At 48.1% G+C, this 24,777-nt stretch overlaps 1 protein-coding gene across 2 annotated transcripts in view; it reads left to right on the forward strand.

Annotated features, from left to right (window-relative positions):
- The window catches only part of LOC119176572 (carboxypeptidase B), a 50,512-nt gene that overhangs the window by 12,127 nt on the left and 13,608 nt on the right, over positions 1-24,777 (forward strand). For both annotated transcript variants that reach the window (XM_075877889.1, XM_037427929.2), the window contains exon 3: positions 4,672-4,808. In XM_075877889.1, coding sequence (XP_075734004.1) covers positions 4,672-4,808 — 137 coding nt within the window. The remainder of the gene's footprint in view (positions 1-4,671; positions 4,809-24,777) is intronic.

The following is a 24,777-nucleotide window of genomic DNA, read 5'->3' on the forward strand; positions in this document are numbered from 1 at the left end:
GCGTATCGGAGCCATACTTCTTTGAAATTTCAGGGGAGTCATGAATGTGAAGGGCTTCCGTAGCCTGCTGTGGCGTAGCAGAGTCATACTCCTTTGCAAACTCCGAGGAGTCACTAATGTTACGTGGTGCACTGAGGTTGTTTTCCGCTGTACCCAACATTTGAGCCATCTGGTTCGATAGAATCTGGGCCAAGGACTCACAAAGATTCCCAGCGATGCGCTCCATTGCCTTCTCCACTGCCTTCTCAATCGATTCCGCAATAGGGACAGAGAGAGCTTCTATTGTCGGCATACTACGAGCTGTAACACCGGCGTAGCCTTGTGTTCGTGCTTGTATTTCAAGTGCTGCTTCCTTCCGTGAACACCGTCTTCGTTCTACTATCTCTAGAATTTGCAGTTCACATACCTTTGCCGAACAACTAGAGCTATCGGCCGCATGAGCTTCGCTACATAGGCAACACTTTTCTTTATCACTCTGACAGTCGCTAGAATTGTGACCTTCCCCGCATACCTTACATCTGACCGCTGACCTACAAACTCTCATTGTGTGACCATAACGCCAGCACTTTATGCATTGGAGCGGACGAGGAGAGATAGGCTCCACTGTGTAAATTAAAGGCCAAGCCTTAATTTCTGATGGTCGGACTGATCCCGCAAAAGTCACAATTACAGACTCAGTTGGTATTTTGTTCTTATCAACCACCCGTCCACACCGATAGACTGAAATAGCACCTGCTGGCGAAAACAGCTCTACTACTTCGGAGGGTGGCATGTTGGCATCGACGCCACGCACTAGACCTCGGGTACATGCTAAATGGGAAGGTATGAACGCGCTCACCGGCTGGGATGCAAACGTTGAGCACTTCAGTAGATCTAGGACACAGGATTGGTCTGGCAAAAAGCACAGTATGCCTCCTCTGCCGAACTGGTGGACCTCCGTTATGGACTGGTATTGGGCCGTCACTGGCCGTAATTCTGCCTGAATGATTTTCGGGTTTTTCATCCGAATGATGCCGTCATTGTTCGGGACTAGAGCCACCGGAACCGATGATATTCCGTTGCGAAAAAAAAGATCCACTGGCACCTCCTTTGGATCCGTAGAAGCAGACCAAAGAAAAGTCCCTGGCCCTGGCAAAGATAAGGGCATCTTGTCTTGTCTGAACTGCACAAAAAACACTGATCAAACAACTATTGCAGTATAAGAAACGATGATAGATCAATTAACCAACAACAGCTTCTTCTTCTTCTTCTTCTTCTTCTTCTTCTTCTTCTTCTTCTTCCTCTTCTTTGTCATTCACTGGCTGGCTGCGTTTATTATATTTTCAACACCTTTATCCTCCATTCACGTCACGTAATACCAAATTTGCTATATGTGAAGCTAGCGAAACGACCACTAGCACATAATGAGCGTGCCAAGTAGTCATGCTTTGCATGGTACGCATGTCATGATTATCATGTTCGCACTAGTCTCATGCCTATCATCCATTCACGTCACGTAATACCAAATTTGGTATACGTGAAGCTAGCGGAATGACCACAAGCGTGCCAAGTAGTCACCTTTTGCATGACAGGCATGTCATGATTATCATGTTTGCATTAGTCACCTACTTTTATCATCCATTCACGTCACGTAATACAGAATTTGGTGTATGTGAAGCTAGCGAAACGACTGTGAGCGCATCATGAGCATGGCATGTAGTCATGTTCTTACATGACACGCATGTCATGATTGTCCGGCTTGCACCAGTCACATACCTTCATCATCCATTCACGTCACGTAATAGCAAAGTTGGTGAATGTGACGCTAGCGAAACAACCGCGAGTGCACCATGAGCATGGCGTGTAGTCAATAATTTTATGACATCCCTGTGATGATTTCCACATTAGGGCCTGTCACTTACGTTCGCCATGCAGTCATGTCATACCATATCAGTTTTGCAATGTGTCATGTGAACAAAACCACCGCAAGAGCAGTAAGACTATGAATGTAAATCATGACATTCATGACATGCATGTCATGATTTTCATGTTATGACTAGTGACTTGTGCTCGTCATACAGTCATGATATGCCATAAGAATTGCGGTATAAATTCCATTATCCAAACGGCCAGGAGAGCTAAAAGTCATAGGCGGATAGATAGATAGATAGATAGATAGATAGATAGATAGATAGATAGATAGATAGATAGATAGATAGATAGATAGATAGATAGATAGATAGACAGACAGACATGGTCAAGCTCGCCAAAGTTTACTAAGAAATGTAAATTATGTTTCAAATGCACGATAATGCGATAAAAAAACTAAGGCAGAAATTAGGATTAGTTGGTTGCCTGGAGTGCGCGATTTACAGCACTAAGGAAGATATATCCATGAAAACATCGAAAAAGCGATGAGTAATCAATCATAACATGTCAGTAAACAAAGCCCCAAATTAGTTGTTTGATCATTTTTTCATTGATTTTGTGTTCAAGTTTTAAAACTGAAACCAGTCAGCCCTCAGGCAGCAGCAGGTCTTCTCAGCGGCAGCTATCTCGAGATAGCACTTCTTCGTAGACTAATTTATAATCGACAGTACCGCTTAAATACGCTCATATTCAGCATACGGTATTTGCACGATGTAACACTCAACACGAGTGCAGGTCGGTTCTCTAAAAAACAATTAAAAAAAGGAAAAGAAGAAAAAGCCACTCAAGCACTTTTCATGAAGGAAATTTACGTAGTCGCTAGACTGACTATGATGTGCTCACTCGTTATCTCTCCATGAGCTTTGACGCCCATGGCTTGCAAATCTTCCAGTGTGTTTGTGGCATTTACGTTACTGATGCGAAGGCACGGGTTTCTAGCGGAACAATTTCGCGTGCCAACGGGACAGGACAGAAGGGAGAAGTGCATTAAGGACGGGTGCAAACAATAAACGTGAATTCCAGTGTGCGAAGGTGGCTTCACGGCAGTGTTTTACATTTGTACAGAAAAGCTAACTTTTCGGCAATACTAGGAAATTATTTTCAGAAAATTTTCCGAGATTCGGAAAATTTTCTGAAAATAATTTCGGATCCGGAAAATTTTCCGAGAAACCAGAAGGTGTAGTTTACTCGCGAGAAATTATGTTCTGTGTTGCAGGTAGAGTCGTAATGTCAACATAATGTCGTAATTATGCCTCAGCGTTCCTGATTTCTCGTTGGCCGCGTGGTAACTAGTACTACAATTATGGTTACAATTTTTAATCAACCGCCCCCCCCCTCCCCATGTTTGGTTTTTGAATTAAATGGGCACCGACACAAAATTTCGCGGCTGGGATTGTCTGCGGGGTCGATACTCATGAGCATTTTTATGTCATCTGCAAAATATCAACAGCGAATATAGCTTGTGAGGTATATCAATTTTGAAATTTGAGTGAGCCTTAGATTCCATCGTGCCATTGGCACCCTCGAAGGGGACCCTTTGAGGACCCCCTACTTACCTCTCGTCACCATGCTGCAGTCAATAAAACAAGTCATGATTACATCATAGCCGCCATTTTTCTTTTGCCGCGATTGTTCTCGCAGTCTATATTTCACCGCGGCTGGTTGCGAGTGCGTGGCCGTGGTGCACGCTTAGAAAGTTTTGTGTTTAGCAACATTGCAGTTCCACTTCCTATTCAAAAGTAATTCTAGATGCGGACCGTGCGGAAGTCTGTCACAGTTCTGTGTGTTGACGTGGTTAAGAGCTGCACGCGCTAGGTGGCGACAGTTGCACCCAGTTTTCGGAGCTCTCTCAAACTGAAACTGAGACTGATAGTTAATGAGGGGCCTGTAATTAATTGTCTGTGACGTGCTGCAGCAAACGACGTGACGTGTTATGCCCAACAGGCCTCAGCGACACATTGCAGCAGAAAAACGTGAGGCCAATGTTTCTGTGTCAGTACTCCTTTAAGATAGAATGGGTTGGCCTGCAATCTTGTAAATACTGTATTTTGGTGTGCTTCAAGATATATTAAGTGGACGTTCTTTAAGCATCAACTTGTTCACGTTGCGCACTTGCAACATGGACACTACATTTATTTCTCCAACATCCGGTATCTACAACACGGCCAAATGTACAGTTGTAGTAGATTTGGCTGTGCCATACAAACAGACACATCGTACGACTGCCATCCGGCGAGAGAACGTCGGCAGGCGGGCACTTCACTTTTTCAAGTGAAGCTTTGTTCGTTAAGGTGCATGACTTTAGATGCTGCGGAGATTAGACCATCGACACTCATGGAGCCGACGAATCACTTAGCAAACATTTCTGCGAAATATCGTGTATGTGCTTCTTTTGTCCATGCCTTGTGTACATCTTTTTAGAAGCAAAACTAATTAGTGTTGTTGGACGCGCCATCCCCACGGGTGCGGATAAACACCAGAGCCGGTGCATGTATGTACAAGTGTTATTGTATACTCCAATCTTAATCTTCTTTTGCTCTTATTGAGTGGTTCGAGTGGTGGTCTATCCGTTATCAATGAAACTAGCTGGCTTCAAACCAGTGCGTAAAAGTATAAGAACTTAGAAGCCATAATATATAGAAATGAAAACTGAACAGAGGTTGACGAGGTTGACGATTAGATTTAAAATTACGGAAACATGGTGGTGAACAATTAATACTTTTTGGTCGCTACGCATCGAGTACATAACTTAATGCTGTGCAGTTTGACTTTTGGCTGGAGCCCTCAAGGGTACATCGATTTGTGGACGTCAGTGTCTCACCGAATAAGCAGCGCCAATTCCTCGACCAACTGCACTGGAGAGACATCCCAAGCGAGGTGCTCATTCATGACCTCGAACAGTAAGTGACCACTAACGAGATTAAAATTAATGACATAACAAAGCAAACTCCGGGAAAGGGAAGAGAGGAAGAAAACGTATTTTCTGTACAAGAAAGGTACATAGCGAATCATTGTCATTGCCAATAAATGGAACGCGTCAATCTCAATATGTGGTAATCTCATACACTTACTTTACCAATGTGTGTTGTTGGATGAGTTGGGGGGATGAAGTACAAATATACTTCATATGGACTAATCTGACAGGGTTGAAGGGAGGGGGGACCCATGCCTATGTCCTTCACTTCACTGAAAATTTTTCATTGTCTATTGTGCACTAGGAAGCACGTACTTACGGTACTGCCGTGACATAGAGTGTACTGTAATAGCTTAACATGAGTCCGTATCATAATTACAGACCAGGGCCCCAACAACAATGCACACACACACACACACACACACGCAAATATATATATATATATATATATATATATATATATATATATATATATATATATATATATATATATATATATATATATATATATATATATAGCATGCTGGTGTTCGTTGCGGCACAGTACGCGGATGTCATAGTCTTGTAAGTGAAGAGCCCAACGGGCGAGACGGCCTGAAGGATCCTTCAATGATGACAGCCAGCATAGTGCATGATGGTCGGTGACGACATCGAATGGGCGACCATACAAATAAGGTCGAAACTTTGTAAGGGCCCAGGCGATTGCCAGGCACTCTTTTTCCGTGACGCTGTAGTTTGTCTCGGCTCTCGTGAGCGTACGGCTTGCATATGCTACGACATAATCAGGAAATTCAGGTTTGCGCTGCGCCAGGACAGCGTCGAGGCCTACACCGCTGGCGCCCGTGTGCACCTACGTTGGGGCCGTAGGGTCGTAGTGGCGTAGAATGGGAGGAGACGTCAACAAATGGCGGAGCTTTGCGAACGCGTCGTTGCACTCCGATGATTACGAATTAAGGGGCCCGTTACCTCCAAGGAGCTTCGTAAAGGGTGATATGATCGTAAGAAAGTTTTGTATGAAAAGTCGGAAGTATGAGCACAGGCCCACAAAACTACGCAGATCTTTGACGGACGCAGGTTTGGGGAATTCGACCACGGCGCGAAGCTTGGCTGGGTCAGGAAGAATGCCGTCCTTGGGCACGACGTACCCTAGGATGGTGAGTTGCCGTGCTGCAAAGCGGCACTTTTTCAGATTTAGTTGCAAGCCGGCATTGCTCACACGTGCGAAAACTTCTTTCATACGTTGGAGATGCGTGGAGAAATCCGGAGCAAAGACAACGACATCGTCGAGGTAACACAAGCACGTGTACCATTTCAAGTTGCGCAGAACGGTGTCCATCATGCGCTCAAAGGTCGCAGGTGCATTACATAGACCAAACGGCATGACGTTGAACTCGTACAATCCGTCGGGTGTGACGAAGGCGGTCTGCGGTTGAGCGTCGTCAGCCATTGGTACTTGCCAGTACCCCGAGCGCAGATCGAGAGAAGAAAAAAATTGGCTCCGTGAAGGCTGTCAATCGCGTCATCGATGCGTGGCAGTGGATAAACATCCTTGTGAGTGATCTTATTGAGCCGTTTGTAGTCCACACAGAACCGCACAGAACCGTCTTTCTTTGCAACAAGAACAACTAGGAGACGCCCATGGACTGTTTGAGGGCCGAATGACGTCGCGTCGGAGCATATCGTCAACCTGCTCGTTAATTACCCGACGTTCAGCAGGGGACACGCGATATGGACGTTCCCGTAAAGGTAGATGGGCACCGCTGTCAATACGATGAGTAACAGTGAACGCGCGACAGGGAGAACTTCGTCCGACATCGAAAGAAGAACGATATTCTTGCAACAGGTCCAGAAGCTGGGAACGCTGTACCACCGTAAGGTTGTCAGCAATGGAGGGGCCAAATACTTCAGCAGATGACGGATCAGAAGTGGAAACAGCATTGATGGTACGCGAACTTGGACAACGCGAGTCATCGGGTACGTCCAGGACTTGTGCGTCGTCGACTGGTTCTACTCTGCCGATACATTCCCCTCGAAGCAAGGTAACAGTGTACGGAGATGGGTTGGCTACAAAAATAGCGGCGTTGCCTGAATGACTTGCACGGTCGCGAAGGTACTAAGAACCCTTTCCTGCTACAAGCGCGGTTGGATGGTGAAACGAGTGCAATTGTGTCGGAAAGACCAGGGCAGTAGACCGACACAGCCGTCGTCGAGTTTGGAGGCACTGCTGTATCGTCTTTCATGAGAATATTGCTCAGTGTCGAGGGACTGTCTTCTAGCGTCAAATGCGAGAAGGGTGACAGTTCAATTTGGGTGGAGGCACAATGGATGACGGCGTCGTGGCGGGAGAGAAAATCCCATCCCAGGATGACGTCATGAGAGCATGGCGGAATGATGATGAACTGGGTGACATACAGAACGTCCTGAATGACAACGCGAGCTGTGCACCCTGCTGTAGGATGAATGCGATGCAAGCTAGCAGCAGTACGGAGGGACAACCTAGAAAGTGGCGTCGTCACTTTTCGAAGTAAGCGGCAAAGTTTTTCGTCCATAACTGTTACGGCAGCTCCAGTGTCCATAAGAGCTGATGCATGAACACCGTACACAAGCACGTCAATGACATTCGATGGGCTACTCTGAGGGCTTTCACATTGTGATAGCGTCGCAGTCCTTGCCTCTGGGACTGCAACGACTAGTTTTCCCGCTCATGAGCAGCCGAGCTTGGCCGCATGGGGGAGAGGGAACGACGTCGTGGAGACGGCGACCTTCGAGGAGACGGACCTGGGCGAGACGACTGTGGCATATATGGCAGTTCGTCGTTATATGGACGGCTAATCTGGCCAGCAACAGGCGAAGAAATGGGAGCCGGCTGTACTCGACAGCAATAACGGGCTACGTGATTGCCGTAGCCGCAAGCAAAGCAGATGGGCCGGTTGTCGGGTGTGCGCCATCGGTTCGCCGGAGTGGGTCTCGCCCGGAACGGTGGCTGAAACGGCTCCATGATGGGCTGAAAATGAGGCTGAGGGGTTGCGCCAACATACGTAGCGGGCATACCCACTGCCAAAGACAGAAGTCGAGAGGCAGCTTCGGCGTAAGTCAGAGGGGTCGGCGCTGGAACGGCTTGAAGAGGCCTGTCGACAACTCGGGCGTAGCTGAGGGGCTCAGGAGCCGGAGGTTGTTGAAGGTGGTACGCAGGCATGACCTCCGCTATTTCCTGCTCAATCGCCCGACAGATGGGAGGGAGAAGGGTAGTGGCCGATTGTTGAACAGCCGGTGGGTGGGCAAAGAGCAAGAGAGAGAACTGGCGCGCAATTTCCTCACGGATGAAGGACTTGAGGTCTGTCATCAACGCCACTTGATCCCAACTGGCCTCCAAGCCAGCGAGCGTTGCAGCTCGTGGTGGGGAGCGACGTGTCATTGAACGCTGCCGGCGGAGCTCCTCGTACCTCTGACACAATGTGAGGGCATCAGCCACTGTGCCGGGGTTTTTGACAAGCAGCATCGTGAAGGAATCGTCGTCAATCCCTTTCATGATGTTCTGGATCTTGTCAGACTCGGGTATGGTTTGATTACTTTTGTTGCGCAAGTCCAGTACATCTTCAATATAGCTGGTGAATGACTCACCAGCCTGCTGAGCGTGTTCACGCAAGCGCTGCTCGGCTTGCAGCTTACGAACGGCAGGGCGGCCGAAAACATTGATTACAGCAGTCTTAAAATCGGAACAGGCTGCAAAATCAGACACGTGGTTGTTGTACCATAAATTGGCTACGCCCACGAGGTAGAACACCAAGCTCGTCATCTTGCCGTTCTCGTCCCATTTGTTGGGGACGCCCATGCGCTCGTAAATGGCGAGCCAGTCCTCCACATCGCCTGGAGAAGATAGGCGCCAGTGAAGATCGGCGCCAGTGAAGATAGGTGAATCACGGATCCTGGGGACACCGGGACAAGTGGGTGGCATGTGAGGAGTCGTTTGCTGAGAGGCGTCGTGGGGCATGGTAGATGGCAGGGTACGTGATCAAAGCTCCAAGGGTATCGAAATGGAACGCAGCACTCTCCACCAAATTGTTAAGGCGTTTATTAGCCGGCAACCAGCGATCATACGCTACGGCGATAGTGACAGTCAAGCACGGACTCCCAGTGCGAGCGGCGTCCTTGTTGGGTTGGGTAGCCCCACTAGAAGGTAATCAAGAGTTTGACCCATTTCGAAATTCGGAGGTTTCACTTCAATATATATATATATATATATATATATATATATATATATATATATATATATATATATATATATATATATATATATATATATATATATATATATATATATATATATATATATATATAATATATATATATATATATATATATATATATATATATATATATATATTGTAATGGAGAGAGACAGACACAACACCCGTTCGTCGGGCAAGCTGTTCTATTCTGCTTCGTCCTTCTCTTCTTTTCTCTAGCTACCCGCGCGCCGAAGCGCCAGCGTCTTTCTTGGTCATGACACTTGGTCATGACTGCGCGTGCGCGGAGCTGGCGGCAAAGTTTTTGGTAGGCTGGCTTGGCTGCATCGTGGTGGTCAGCACGGACCACAATGCAAGATGGAGCGACGGTCTGGGGAAAGCGTCTCTGGTGGACGGCACTGGCTGCCTCGAGCCGGTCGCTCTTTTGCACGCCACGATGTCTCTAGAAAAAGTGCTGTGGACTCAGGCGGCCGGCACTGGCTGCCCCATTACGGCCGACGCTCTCGGCCATGCTGCGATTTGGTCCAGGTATCTGCCAGAAGTAGATCTGGTGGTCGATACTGGCTGCATCGTTTTGGTCGGTCTCGGCCATGCAGAGGCTCTCTGTGGGAAGCTGCCAAACATGCACCTGACAGCGTGCTTCGGACGGGCTGCCAAATCAGCGGCTGACGTAAAATGCCGGACGAGGGTTGCCGAAAGCGTATTCCAAAAGACGTGCTAGGTGCCTTTACTGGTGTCGAGAGTGGGTACGTAAGTTCTGTGATGTGTGGCAGAAAAGACAATTCACGGCCGGTCTTGCAATCTGCGGCAGGACATTCTGTGAAGCTGCCATCATATTGGCTGCGTCTGTGGGGTCCCTCTCGTGGACGCGATGACTCGCCTTGCGGGGCTGTTGAACACTCTGTTCGGTGACCATGGCTATCTCGTAGAGCTCGCAGCACGCTTAGCAGGCAATTCCATTGGTACAGTTTGGGGCACTGGTCTCCATTGCTGTCGGCGTTTTGGACAGGCTGCGGTGCCCGGGCATCATGATTGGACGCAGGAGCCTCTGCGCCGCCATCTCTGTCTCTTCTAGTTACAGAGGGTCCAGCTACCTTGTGCCCCTCTGTATCTCCCCCCACGAAAGAGGACAGGGTGGCCGATGACTGACACAAATTTGGGTCCGGTACCAGCGACGAGTCTGGAAGCTCATGTGGGGAACTGGAGTGCTCAGCTGGAGCCTCGAGATGGAACCCTTCTTGAACTCCATCCTCGGTACTGGTAAGGTTGGACTCGTTGGTGGGAGGGTGATCGGAGAGTGTCTGGCCGAAGGCAGCTATGAGCTTGGAGCTCCACTTCGCCCATGACTGCTGCTTCCAGCCTTCATACCAGTGCCACGCCGCTGCACCTTCCCGAAAACGGTTACAGCCACGGTCCATTTCTGATTTTCTGTCCAGGACTCGCGCATTGCTATCCTGTTGACGGTTGCCACCCAACCGTCGGCGTCGTTTCGGACCCCGTGGAATTCCGGTAGTTCGCAGATGGCTGATGATTGTGAGGTGGCAGATGGCAACACAGAGATCACCGACGCGAAGCAGTCGAGCTGGTGTGAGAGCTCGATGAGAGAAGACCGAAGCTGGCTGCGTTGCTCCGCTGTGCTTGCCTCAAGGTCGTATGAGGCAGCTACATGCAACGCTGCGTTAATGTCACACAATGCTGGCAACATTGTAGGAGCACGCTCGGCGATCAATGCTGTCAGTTCGTTAGTCTCGATGCGGATTAGCGCAATGGTACGCCGCAGGTCCGCTATGCTGTCGGGCATTAAGCCCGAAGAGTCAGTGGTCGTGGTCTTTGAGTAAGTAGCAATTGCAGCACTCACCCCGGTGTGGTCGACGAGCAGGGAAGCCTGGACGGCGTTCCGTGGCGGCTCGTTTGTTGAAAGAGTACCGCAACGGCAATGTAGGCCATGGGAAACGTGAGCGGCATTCCCAAGGGACAGGAGCCGGTGTGGATCCCTGCCGTGAAACGGTGCCAGGGTTTCAATCAGGTCATGTCCTAGAACCACAGGGGAGGCCTGGACGCCATCCACAGGTGGTCTGAAGGGTGGCTGAAGCGGCGGGTGGGACCCCATTGCTAAGGAAGCGTGAACGGCGTTCCTTGATGGAGAAGCCCGCGCTGCCGACGAACCACGAAGACACGTACTGGTGGCTTCCCGCAGATGGTTCACTTGTCGGCTTGGGCTGACGCTGAATCCATAGTCAGCGACGCGTGGACGGCGTCTCCTGTGGAATGGCACCGGTAACGTGTACTGCAGCCGCCAAGGAGGCCTTGACGCCATCCCCGAACGGTGGTGGTAGAGGCGGCAGGTGAACAGCTGCCAAGGAGGCCTTGACGCCGTCCTCAAGGGGCGCTTATCGCAGCTGTCCTGGATGACGAAGCCGAGACATAAGCCTCCTTCTTCGTCGACTGCGCCATTGTAATGGAGAGAGACAGACACAACACCCGTTCGTCGGGCAAGCTGTTCTATTCTGCTTCGTCCTTCTTTTCTCTAGCTACCCGCGCGCCGAAGCGCCAGCGTCTTTCTTGGTCGTCATGACACTATATATATATATATATATATATATATATATATATATATTTCCCGCCATTTCAACATAAACAGGCAAAGCGAACGACTAACTTCCATTTTCGCGAAGCCGCCTCACGTGGTGTACCGCAGGGATAAAAACCTGTAGGACATTCTTGTCAGAGCAGAAACAACCCCCCCCCCCCCCAAAATTCAATCAGGGTGCCATCCCTGCGGAAAAGCTCGATGCAAGGTATGCCCACAGATGGTCACTACACGTGAATCTAAAGCGAACTTCTCGGATTTCAAATTCTGCATAACTGAAAGCCTTAATTGTGACTCCAGTAACGTAATATACATGCTACATTGCAACATCTGCGGACAAGAATATATCGGCCAAACAGACATGCCATTTAGGCTGCGGTTCAATAATCACCGGTACCACGCCACTTCACTGCCGAAGCTACTTTTATCTAGACATATGCGCCTGCCAAACCACAGTTTTGAAAATATCAGCGTAACTCTTTTGCAGTCCGGTTTCTCAAACAGGCGCGAGCGCGAACAGCGTGAGGCATATCTTATTTTCAAATTTAGAGCATTAGTATCCGGCATGAACGAAGAACCCGGAAGACTCTCCTGCCTCCGAGAAGTAAGCCAGGAGGAAATTGGTGATAAAGATTAATAGCTGGAGACCATGCTTGTTTTTTCTGACTGACTCGTCCGTGTACACTGTCCTTTCTTGGCTTTTTTTCTTTCTTTTTCACGTGCACATACAGAATGTTTATGCCCGCCTACCACTTGTTGGTCATTGAAGGGAAACTGACGAAGATGAAAGGTAAAGAGCCGACCGACCCATTAAGGGAAAACCCTTTCCTTACGCACGCCGTCGCGGACCCCTCCCGCCACCACGGCGACAATCTTGGGGGGCCTGACACACGTCGAGAACTGGCCAGCACGGGATAAAAAACGGATGTGGACGTACACGGACATTTAATTTAGTGCTCAGTCGTCACAGTGATTTTTCCTTTCTTTTTTTTTATTTTTTTCTTCATTTTTATTCTTTTTTATTTATTTCTTTTTAGTTCTCTCTCACTCTGGCAAGCATTTTTCAAGGCGAGAGGGACGCGGCAGCAACGAAGTTTGGAAGTTCATGTTAGTATAACTCCTTCCTTGATGAAGGGAGGACCCCTCCCGAAACTGTTAGGAAATAAATATATTTATCCTTGTTGACAACGCTCCCGTTGTGCCATATCCCATACCTTCACGAAGACTAACTGGCCCATTCAATTATTACTCCCACTATATATATATATATATATATATATATATATATATATATATAGTGGGACATATACATATATATATATATATATATATATATTAAGATGAATCTGAATAACGGACGCTCTGCTGGTAATGAAGAAGACGATGATGATCGGTGGCTGCAGTAGTAGCTCGCGCACGCCGCTCACCATTAGCCAGACCTGCCTGATAAAGCACATTTTGCCAAGCTGCGCCTGAACCTTTCTCGACGTACAACACCTCTATTTTATTTTAAGTGGTGGAGGAGCCGGGGTTCCCATCAACATGGAACTTCGCAATCGGACGCTACCTTCACCGTTCACCATGACTGCACCTGGCCCTTCTCAAGCTGCCTTACCAACGACAGTCTACTGTACTGGCGTGTCTCGGCAACGCGACCCACCAATTTTTCGCGGCAACGACGAACAAGACGTCGAGGACTGGCTCGTCGAGTACGAAATCGTAAGCGCTTCCAACAAGTGGAACGCTTGCGACCAGCTCACAAACGTGCGCTATTACCTCGCTGATGTGGCCAGCCTCTGGTTCAAGAACCACGAAGGCGAAATCACCAACTGGTCCACCTTCAAGACCACCATCGCCATGGTCTTCGATCATCCCGCCATGCGCTGGCTTCGCGCGGAACAGCGTCTCCGTAGTCGAGTCTAGCGCAGGGACGACACCTTTACAAGTTACATTGAAGATGTCTTGTCTCTTTGCAAGCGCGTCGATGAATCTCTAACCGAACGCGACAAAATCAAGCATATCATCAAAGGAGTTCACGACGATACCTTCCAGATGCTCGTCGCCAGGAATCCACAGAACGTCACCGATGTTGTCCAGCTCTGTCAGGAGTACGACGAGTTGCGTAAGCAGCGTGTCTCGACGCGCAGGGCCGCTGAAAATACGGCAGAAGTTTCCGCCCTCGTGCACGACGTCGCTGCTGATCACACTGTCTTACTGCCCCACATCAAACAATTCATTCGTGAAGAAGTTGCGCGTCAGCTTTCTCTTGTGGCCGAAGCATCCGAGCCAGTGACCTCGTTAGACCCACGTCTATGCCAGGTCATTGAGACACAGGTCACGCAGGCACTGCCTCCATCGCCATCTGTCCCTACGCCGCTGACCTACGCTGCCGTCGTTGCTAGACCCCCAGCCCCACCTGTCTCTGGCGCATACCGGGGCACCGGGTCCTCCTACCCTACGACGCTGCCTACATACACGGGCCCCCATCCTGTTTCGCCCCCTGCACCTTCTGTCGTTAACCCATGGCGCACCTTGGATAATCGACCCATCTGTTTTGCATGCGGTTTCGTGGGACATATAGCACGCTACTGTCGCCGTCGCAACTTCCAGCCTCCAGACCATGGGAATTCTGCAAATTACCAGGCTGCCCAGAATCCCCAGCGACCGTCTTCTCCTATCACCGACCCATTGTCCCCACGACACCCTGTCGATTCTCGCCGGTCATTACCACCCCGTCGCCGATCCGTCTCCCCGATGCTTTGGCGCACAAGCCCCGCTCGAGAGGAAAACTGACAGCCGCAGTTCCGGAGGTAAGAACTGCGTCGTCGTCGAACTCTCCAAGACCTCCTCTTTGTCCGCCCAGCGAAATTGATGTGCTAGTATAAGGTATGGCTGTACGTGCACTTGTCGACACAGGCGCCGTCTTTTCTGTAATTAGTGAAAAACTGTGTCGCGATTTGAGAAAAGTTACAACGCCGCTGACGAATCTTGCTCTGCGTACAGCCATCTCCCATTTCATCGCGCTGACGGCTCAGTGCACAGCACGTGTTCTTATTCAAGATGTTTGGTACGCCGCCAACTTTGTTGTTCTCCCACGTTCATCTTACGACATCATACTAGGATGGGATTTCCTTTCTACCCATCAGGCCCTCGTCGACTGCGCTCGTGCTGAACTCACGTTGACGAATCCGAGCCTTGATATCGACCCCCACAGTCCCTCGAAAGTGTTTGCCGCAGCTGACGTCCGCATTGCGCCGCTGTCCGCCGTCCTAGTGCCTGTGTTTTCCCCTGCTGCCACTAACTCGACGCTCCTGTTCCAACCAACTATAGCTAGTGTGCACTACCGAACCATCGTCCTCCCGTTTGCCGTCATCAACTTTTCCAATGGTTCGGCGGTATTTTATGCGCGCAACGTTTCTGCTTGTCCGTACATCCTGCTACGCGGCGAGTGTCTGGGAAGCCTCGAGACCTTAAATTGTATTTTCGAAGACCCGATCTATCCAGACAAGCCATTTTTACCGACTTGTGCCATTACACCCGCAACTGACGCTAATGAACCTATGGATGTATTCCGCAAGTCCATTGATTGCAACCTCACGCCTGGGCAGCAGGAACAGCTGATCAAGCTCCTCCAGCGTTTTAGAGCATCGTTTGACCACAATCAGCCTTCCTTAGGCCGAGCGTCATCTGTTGTTCACCATATAGATACCGGTCAAGAGACGCCATTACGGCAGCGTCCATATTGTGTGTCAACTACCGAATGCCGTGCCATCAATGAACAGGTTGACGACATGCTGACACGTGGCACGTGGCATAATCGAACCGTCAAGCAGTCCCTGGGCCTCTTCAGTTGTGTTGGTGAAGAAGAAGGATGGATCCATGAGGTTTTGCGTGGACTACCGAAGTCTCAACCGAATCACGCGCAAAGATGTCCATCCGCTGCCACGCAATGACGATGCCTTGGACTGCCTACAGGGAGCCTAATTTTTCTCTTCTTTAGATCTGGGCTCTGGATACTTGCAGGTACCTATGGCAGAGGCCGATCGCGAAACAACAGCTGTCATCACGCCCGACGGGCTTTACGAATTCACAGTCACGCCCTTCAGCCTCTGCAGCGCGCCAGCTACTTTCGTGCGAATGATGGGCTCTATCCTTTGAGGCCTCAAATGGAACGTTTGCCTTTGTTATTTAGATGACATTGTCGTCTTTTCAACTGATTTTGCAACCCATTTAACCCGCCTCGAGAGAGTCCTTGCGTGTATTTCTGCCGCGGGGCTGCAACTGAACTTGAAGAAGTGCCATTTCGCCGCTCGAAAGCTTACGATTCTTGGTCACGTGGTTTCAAAAGACGGCATTCTTCCTGACCCTTCCAAACTTACAGCCGTTTCAGCGTTTCTCAAACCGACCACCATGAAAGAGCTCCGAAGCTTCATAGGCCCTTGCTCTTACTTCAGGCGCTTTGTCCGCAATTTCGCGACGATCATCGCTCCTTTGACCAAGCTCCTTGCCGGCTCTAGATACCTTTCAGCCTGGCCTGCCACTTGTGACGATTCTTTCAATGAACTGCGCCGCCTCTTCACGTCGCCGCCTATTCTGCGATACTACGACCCATCGGCACCCACAGAGATCCACACCGACGCTAGTGGTGTCGGGCTAGGCGCTATTCTTGCACAGCAGAAAGATGGCTTCCAAGAGTACGTGGTTGCCTATGCAAGCCGAACTCTTAGCAAAGCCAAAATCAACTATTCCGTCACTGAAAAGGAATGCCTCGCCATTATTTGGGCGATAGAGAAATTTCGACCTTACGTGTACGGGCGCCCTTTTGACGTCGTGACTGACCACCACGCCCTCTGCTGGTTGTCGTCACTGAAGGATCCGAGTGGTCGCCTCGCCCGATGAATATTACGCCTCCAAGAATATAGTATTCGCGTGGTCTATCGCTCCGACCGGAAACATTCGGCGGCAGACGCCCTACCCCGTTCGCCCCAACCCCCTGGCCCGGACTGCTGCGAAAGTCTAACCTGTGATGCCACTGCCATCACCATCGCCGACATGCCATCTGAGCAACGCAAGGACCCTTTGGTTGCTTCGACTCTAGACATCCTGGCTGGGCGGATGGCTTCCCCCCTTTCTCGCACGTTGCGTCGGCAAGTCGAGTACTTCACCACTCGCGACGACGTGCTGTACCGACGCAACTTCACACCCGGTGGGCGTCAGTGGCTACTCGTGATTCCACGACATCTGTGGTCCGAAATTTGTTCCACGTTTCATGATGACCCCCAATGTGGCCACGCAGGTTTCCTGAAGACTTATTCTCGCATACGTCTTTGATATTACTGGCGTGGCATGTACCGTTTTATACGACAATACGTTCGGGCCTGCTCGACGTGCCAGAGACGAAAAACTCCCCCTTATCACGCCAGCGGTACCTTGTTACCCTTACCATGCCCATCCCGACCATTCGACCGCGTCGGCATTGATATCTATGGTCCCCTTCCCAACACTGCTGACGGTAACCGCTCGATCATAGTTGCCGTCAACCATCTCACGCAGTATGCCAAAACTTCATCCTTTCCCTCGTTTACAGCAAAAGACGTTGCGACTTTCGTTCTTCACAACATCGTATTACGTCATGTAGCACCTCGGGAGTTACTGAGCGATCATGGTCGCGTATTCTTGTCAGACGTCATCGCAGCATTGCTGCTTGAGTGCCACGTCGTTCACCGCACTACGAGCGCCTATCATCTCCAGACCAATGGCATGACAGAGGGCTTCAACGGCACCCTTAGTGACATGCTGTCTATGTATATCTCGTCAGACCACTCCAATTGGGACCAAGTGCTCCCGTTTATCACGTTCGCCTATAATACCGCCATTCAAAACACTACTGGGTTCTCTCCTTTTTTCCTCCTTTACGGACGCGAACATTCTTGCACTATGGACACCATTCTTTCGTACAAACCTGACTCCTCAGAGTCCACGACTTTGTCTCAAGCCGCTATATACGCTGAATAATGCCACCAACTGGCAAGATCATTCACAACTTAAGACCAAGGACGCCAAAAGCACCACCATGACGCATCAAATAACACTACTTCCTACGATCCAGGTTCACTCGTCTGGCTGCATGTCCGTTCTGCTACACCTGGCTTTTCTACCAAGTTGGTCCCCAAGCATCACGGCCCATTTTGTGTGCTACAAAAAACGTCACCGGTGAATTACCTCATCGAGCGACTGGAACCATCTTCTGACCAATGTCGTCGTTACCAGAAAATTGTCCACCTCTCGAGACTTAAGCCCTGTTACGACCCTCCCGTGTTTACTTGTCCATAGGTCACCAGGATGGCTCCTTATTTCGCAGGGAGTAATTGTAATGAATCTGAATAACGGACGCTCTGCTGGTAATGAAGAAGACGATGATGATCGGTGGCTGCAGTAGTATATATATATATATATATATATATATATATATATATATATATATATATATATATATATATATATATATATATATATATATATATATATATATATATATATTGAAGGTATGGGATATGGCACAACGGGAGCGTTGTCAACAAGGATAAATATATTTATTTCCCAACAGTTTCGGGAGGGGTCCTCCCTTCATCAGGGGATGAGTTATACTCACATGAACTTCCAAACTTCGTTGCTGCCGCGTCCCTCTCACCTTAGAAGATGTTTGCAAGAGTGAGAGAGAACTAAAAAAGAAAGAAAGAAAGAAAGAAAAACGAAAAAAAGAGCAGAAAAAAGACAAAAAGAATAAAAGGGAAAAAAGGAAAAAAGAAAAAAAGAAAGTAGAAAAGGGAAGAACCACTGTCAACACTGAGAACAAAATCAAATGTCCGTGTACGTTCACATCCGGTTCTAATCCCGTGCTGGTCAGTTCTTGGCTTTGTCGGGCCACCCAAGATTGTCGCCGCGGCGGCGGGAGGGGTCCGTGACGGCATGCGTAAGTAAAGGGTTTCCCCTTAATGGGGAAGATGAAAGAGAGCCGACCGACCCATTAATGTCCTTTCCTTACGCACGCCAAGTATCACGGCCCATTTTTTGTGCTACGAAAAACGTCACCGGTGAATTATATATATATATATATATATATATATATATATATATATATATATATATATATATATATATATATATATATATTTATATATATTTATATATATATATATATATATATATATATATATGTGTGTGTGTGTGTGTGTGTGTGTGTGTGTGTGAGAGAGAGAGAGAGAGAGAGAGAGAGATGCACTATAGACAGCGAGCGATGACATAAGAGAGATAGGAAAGAACAAACACGGTCACAGGAGTCCGAGGACGGCGCACCACTTGCGAGAGCTTTTGTCGGTGACAGGAGATGGCGTAGGGTAATTCAGTCGGCCAGCATTGGCCACCCGTCATCACAGGGGGCTGACAACGGGGTACGGCCCTCGACTAATCACCGCTGAAGGACACCGCGTATACCCTATAGGAAGGTGCACCTCCGGGCTGGGGATTTGTGCGTCGGGTTTTGTAGCGTCATTCTCTGTACTGCCCAATTGTTCTCGGCCGGTCATTTTGGGCATGAATTTTCTGCAAGAGTATGGAGCGATAATTAATCTGCGTGATTGGTTCGTCAGTTTTGTTAACTGTGTTTCTCAAGATTCCGACATTGAGAACAAACATCGTGGCGTGGCCTTACGTGTAGTCGATGATTGCGTCACGTTGCCACCTCGCAGTAGTATTTTCGTGCTTGTTGAGTGTCCACGGGAGCAGTCAATTACGGGCATCGCCGAAAGTAACCTTACGTTATTGCTTGATCGGGAAGTGGCAATTGCTCCAAGCCTAGTTCAACTGCGAAATGGCCAGACTACGGTTTTAGTTACGAACTTCGCTGGCGAACACAGACATTTTGCGAAACGCACAACCATAGCTTACTTGGAGGAATTGGATTATTTGGACGCCTTCCCTTCGATTACGACGATCTCGACTGAGAACAGCTGCGATACTGACGTGACTAGTCGCCTCAACGTCAATCGCCAGTTGGAAGAACCTAAGAGGGCAAGGCTCCTTAGTCTCCTCTCATTCTTTAGTGACTGTTTTGCCACTACTTCAAAAGTCCGGCAGACTCCTCTAATGAAGCACAGAATTATCACTGAGCCCAACGTGCAACCCGTGCGCCAACATGCTTACCGCGTGTCGCAGAAGCAGCAGGATGCCATCCGTCATCAAGTGAAACAAAAAATGCTCGACGACGACGTAATTCAACTATCGTTTAGTCCTCGGGCGTCACCAGTTGTTCTGGTTAAAAAGAAAAATGGTTCACTACGATTCTGCGTCGACTACCGCAAACTGAACAAGATAACGAAAAAAAGACGTATACCCTCTTCCTCGCATTGATGAATCCTTGGATCGCCTGCGACACGCCCGTTTTCTTTTAGGGGCGAAGCTCCTTGAGACCTCACGATGTCCGCCGTCTACCGTCTGTCCGTAACACGTCTTCATCTGTCTGACATTTCTGAACCATTTTCCATGTAACCTTTAACTTATAAGCAACAGAGGGCGTTGGTGGTAACCGTTTTGCATGTAACCTTCAACTTATAAGCAACAGAGGGCGCTGTGGTTAATTGTAGATGTGATGGCGCTACTGTCAACGCTATATATATATATAACCATGTTCCATACCACACATTCTCTTTTCTCATATGGAAGAGGACGAACGCAGGAAATCGCGACGTGCTGAGTATCAGCGTCGCCGTCGACGGGAAGCTACCGCAGAGGAAAAAGAGAAGGAAGCGGATGCAAAGCGGCGACGGCGACAACAAAGTTCTAAACCACAGACTAGGGCTAAGGAAGCAAAGGCTAAGCGGGAAAAACGCCAAGCTGACCAGCAGTTGAGACAACTTGAAGCGGATGCAATGCGGCAATGCCTACAAGAAAATTCTACACCAGAGACGATAGCTAATGAAGCAGTGATTATGAAGTCAAAACGTAACCCGGAACTCGGTACCTCATATCAGCTATAAAGAAGAATCACCGCTGTATCACGATCGGTATCAGCACTATCTCTTTGAATAAAAAAATATATAAGTATCAGAACCACAACTAGTCTCAGTACTATCTCAGCTTTAATAACAATAATCACCTCCGAAAACTTTGCCCCATAATTATCTTCAAGCAGCTTGAAAAGCAGTGATTTTTTTTCTTCCGTGGATCTCTATAGCGGGCATTGGCAGATTGAAGTAGATAAACGGGACCGAGAAATAACAGCGTTTATTACACCTGACGGTCTCTATGAATTTGAAGTTCTCTCTTTTGGCCTGGGCTCCGCTCCAGCCACATTCCAACGAATGATGGACACACTTTTATGTGACCTGAAGTGGCACTCTTGTTTAGTGTATTTAGACGACTTAGTCGTTTTTTCTACGACTTTTGAACAAAACATTGAGCGGCTTGAGGCGGTTATTCTAGCTATTCACACTGCCGGTCTCTCTCTGAAACCGGATAAGTGTTATTTTGGATATGAGAAACTCAAATTCCTTGGCCACATTGTCAACAGCAGTGGTGTTCACCCGACCCTGAGAAGGTCATGGCAGTTGCTTTGTTCCCGATACTGAGAACAAAGCACGATGTACGCTAGTTTCTGGGCCTTTGTGCTTATTACCGCCGCTTCGTGCCGAATTTTTCGAAAATCGCCGACCCTCTACAACAACTCGTCAAGGATGACGTCGCCTTCGTCTGGGGTCCCAAACAATCCGACGCTTTCCGCGACCTTCAACAATACCTACAAACGCCGCCGATCCTTGGTCACTTCGGCACCGAAGCAGACACAGAAGTCCGCACTGACGCGAGTAACCTTGGCCTCGGAGCTATTCTCGTGCAATATCAAGATGGCGTGGAACGCGTCATCACCTACGCTAGTCGCACGTTGTCATCTGCGGAGAAGAAGTACTCGACGACTGAAAAAGAATGTCTGGCGGTTGTGTGGGCCATAACGAAATTCAGGCCCTACTTGCACGGACGCCCCTTCCGAATCGTCAGTGACCACCACTCTTTCTGCTGGCTAGTGAATCGGAAAGATCCTTTGGGCCGTCTCGCAAGATGGAGCCTTCGGTTACAGGAATTCAATATAACGATGGTTCACAAGTCTGGCCAGAAACATACCGACGCTGTCTGTCTTTCCCGCACACCTGTCGAGATCGCTGCAGAAAACAATTAAGGATGAAGACTTCAGCTGCCTTGCTATTCTCGCATGCATCATTAAACGTGGCTGAGCAGCAACGTGAAGACTTAGAACTACAACCACTGATCGAATACCTTGAGGCACGTCGCCCAGAACCCCCACGTCAGTTTGCGCGTGATTTGTCATCTTTCTGTCTACGCCAAGACATCCTCTACAAGCGCACCTTTCATCCAACGAAAACTGTTTACCTCTTTCATTTCATTTCATTTTATTACCTTAAAGGTCCCCAGGGGGACATTACATAAGGGGTGGGGTGAGAACCTCTTCGTCGTTCCTGGTGATCTCCGCGATGATATTTTGCGTGCTTGTCACGACGAGCCATCGTCAGGGCATCTTGGCTTCGCACGTACTCTGGCGCGGATCAAGGACAAATACAACTGGCGGAAACTCAAGAAAACCGTCGAGCAGTACGTCAAGACATGCACAGCCTGTCAGCGGCGCAAAACTCTAACGACGAAACCAGCCGGTCTGCTTCAGCCTTTGCGACCCCCTCACGCACCTTTTGAAAAGGTCGGGATGGATTCACTCGGCCTATTTCCGAAGTCTACGGCTGGTAACCGCTGGATTGTGGTTGCCACCGACTACTTGACCAGGTACTGCGAAACACAAGCCGCCCAGCGAGCAACTGCTTCCGAAGTGGCTGACTTTTTCATCGAGAACATCGTTCTCCGCCACGGTGCTCCCGCCGTCGTCATCACAGTTCGTGGTACTGCTTTTACGGCACAGTTGCTCCGAGAGATCCTGTTGCTGAGCGGCACGACGCACCAAACAGCAGCTGCGTACCACCCGCAGACTAACGGGTTAACCGACCGCCTTAACAAAACAATTGCCGATATGTTTTCGATGTATGTCGCCAAAGATCAGAAGAATTGGGATGAAATCCTCCCGTATATAACATTTGCCTACAATACGGCTTTGCAGGAAACCACCGTCTTTGCTCCTTTTCGTCTGGTTTACGGCCGCGACGTCACCACAATGCTTGACACCATGCTGCAACCAACTGTGCCGGACATGATTATCCCGGACACATGTATTCGTTCAGCGTGCTGACGACGCCCGGCAGCTGGCGCGCTTTCGCATTTTATTGCGGCAAAATCAAGATGCTTGCCGATACAACACCCACCACAGAGCAGTAATATACGAACCCGGTGACCTAGTCTGGGTTTGGACTCCTATACATCAACGGGGACGCTCAGAAAAATTGTTATGTCGGTACTTAGGACCCTACCGAGATCTTCATCGCCTGGGCAAAATTAACTACGAAGTTGTCCCAGCAGAAACGTCGCACCATTCTCGTAGACCACGCTCCTCGTATGTGGTTCAAGTCTCCAGGATACAGCCTTACTATTCGCGTTCACTGCAAGTCAAGAATTGTGATGTGGCACTTGCCTTCAAGACAATTGTACATTTCTTTCTCGCTTTTTTTTTCATCCCGTCCTTTTTCTTACCAATAGACACAGACATTTTTTCCACCTTTCGTTGTTTTTCGGAGCCGTAGAATTCATGCGATGCTTCGTCTTTTTTTTTCTTTGGGGAGGGGGTAATGCCACGCTGTGTTAGTGGTAGAAGAAGAGAGCGAAGAAGTGAACGGCTGGTGTGGCTTAGTAAACAGTCGGCCACTTCGAGTTCGTGTCTGTAGTTTCCTCTCGCGACAATATATATATATATATATATATATATATATATATATATATATATATATATATATATATATATATATATATATATACCCCCTTTTTTTATATCTCGCAGCGGCAATGGGTTCTTGGCATGAAAGACTTCAATTCGCCCATTTAACTGCCTAACTCCACTAATTAAAATGTTAATGAATTTATCTTTTTAATTGCTTTTAAAAATAATGTCTTCAATCTTTGTAATATGTCTGCCGCTACAAAAAAGCAACTGTGAAGACTGCGAGCAAATAGCGCCTTTTCCTGATTCTTTAAGAATATTGGACATATTTCTTGAAAGACCATATATATATATATATATATATATATATATATATATATATATATATATATATATATATATATATATATATATATATATATATATATATATATATATACTTGCGAACAGGTAACGAATGTTTTGTAAATTTGACCCATAGAAATATAGCGGTGTCACACTCAAGTTTTTTTTGTGAAGGGCTCATTCTACTGTAAAATGCTTCTGCGAGTACAATTCAATTTTGTGAGTGCAATTCATTACAAAGGCCTAGGCTGGTACGTACGTGCATAACGAGAACAAAGCACACCATGGAGTAGATAAGACATCTGTCTAAAACGGCGCTGATAAGTGTACTGCATGCACACTTTGTTATCACTAGAGATTCGAAGAAAACAATGTTATGGTGTGAACCAATCACTCAAGAAGTTGTGCCAAATGTCGTAGCACAGGAATACGAAGAAATCAATCAAATATTCGTTCAAAAAGAGGCAGGTAAAGACCTGAACGCCGTGAATTTGTGTATATATATTCTGATCTGGTACTGAGTGCTAGAAAAATATAATGACTGCCAGTGAACATCGGTCACCCTTAATGTGTATTTATGTTACTATTACTTGTAGTAGATGTATTCGAACGAATTTTGTGAACATTTTACACGTCTAGAGCAGCTACTGTCTAAATCATTTAGCCTCGTTTGGTGTTTTTTCACTGTTGATACCCCTTCGAAACAGCTCAGCCTTTCCAAGCAAAGATGAATACATCTATGGAAGATGTTTGCACCGACCATACCAAAGCTTTATATTGCATGTCCTGCCGCATATAGCTGTTGGGCTTTTTGTCCGAATTCCCTTTGGGTCTGTACGGTAGTTTTCAATAAATAAATAAATAAATAAATAAATATTTGCAGGGCAGC

The sequence above is a fragment of the Rhipicephalus microplus genome, chromosome X, assembly GCF_043290135.1.
Source record: "Rhipicephalus microplus isolate Deutch F79 chromosome X, USDA_Rmic, whole genome shotgun sequence".
Lineage (NCBI taxonomy): Eukaryota > Metazoa > Arthropoda > Arachnida > Ixodida > Ixodidae > Rhipicephalus > Rhipicephalus microplus.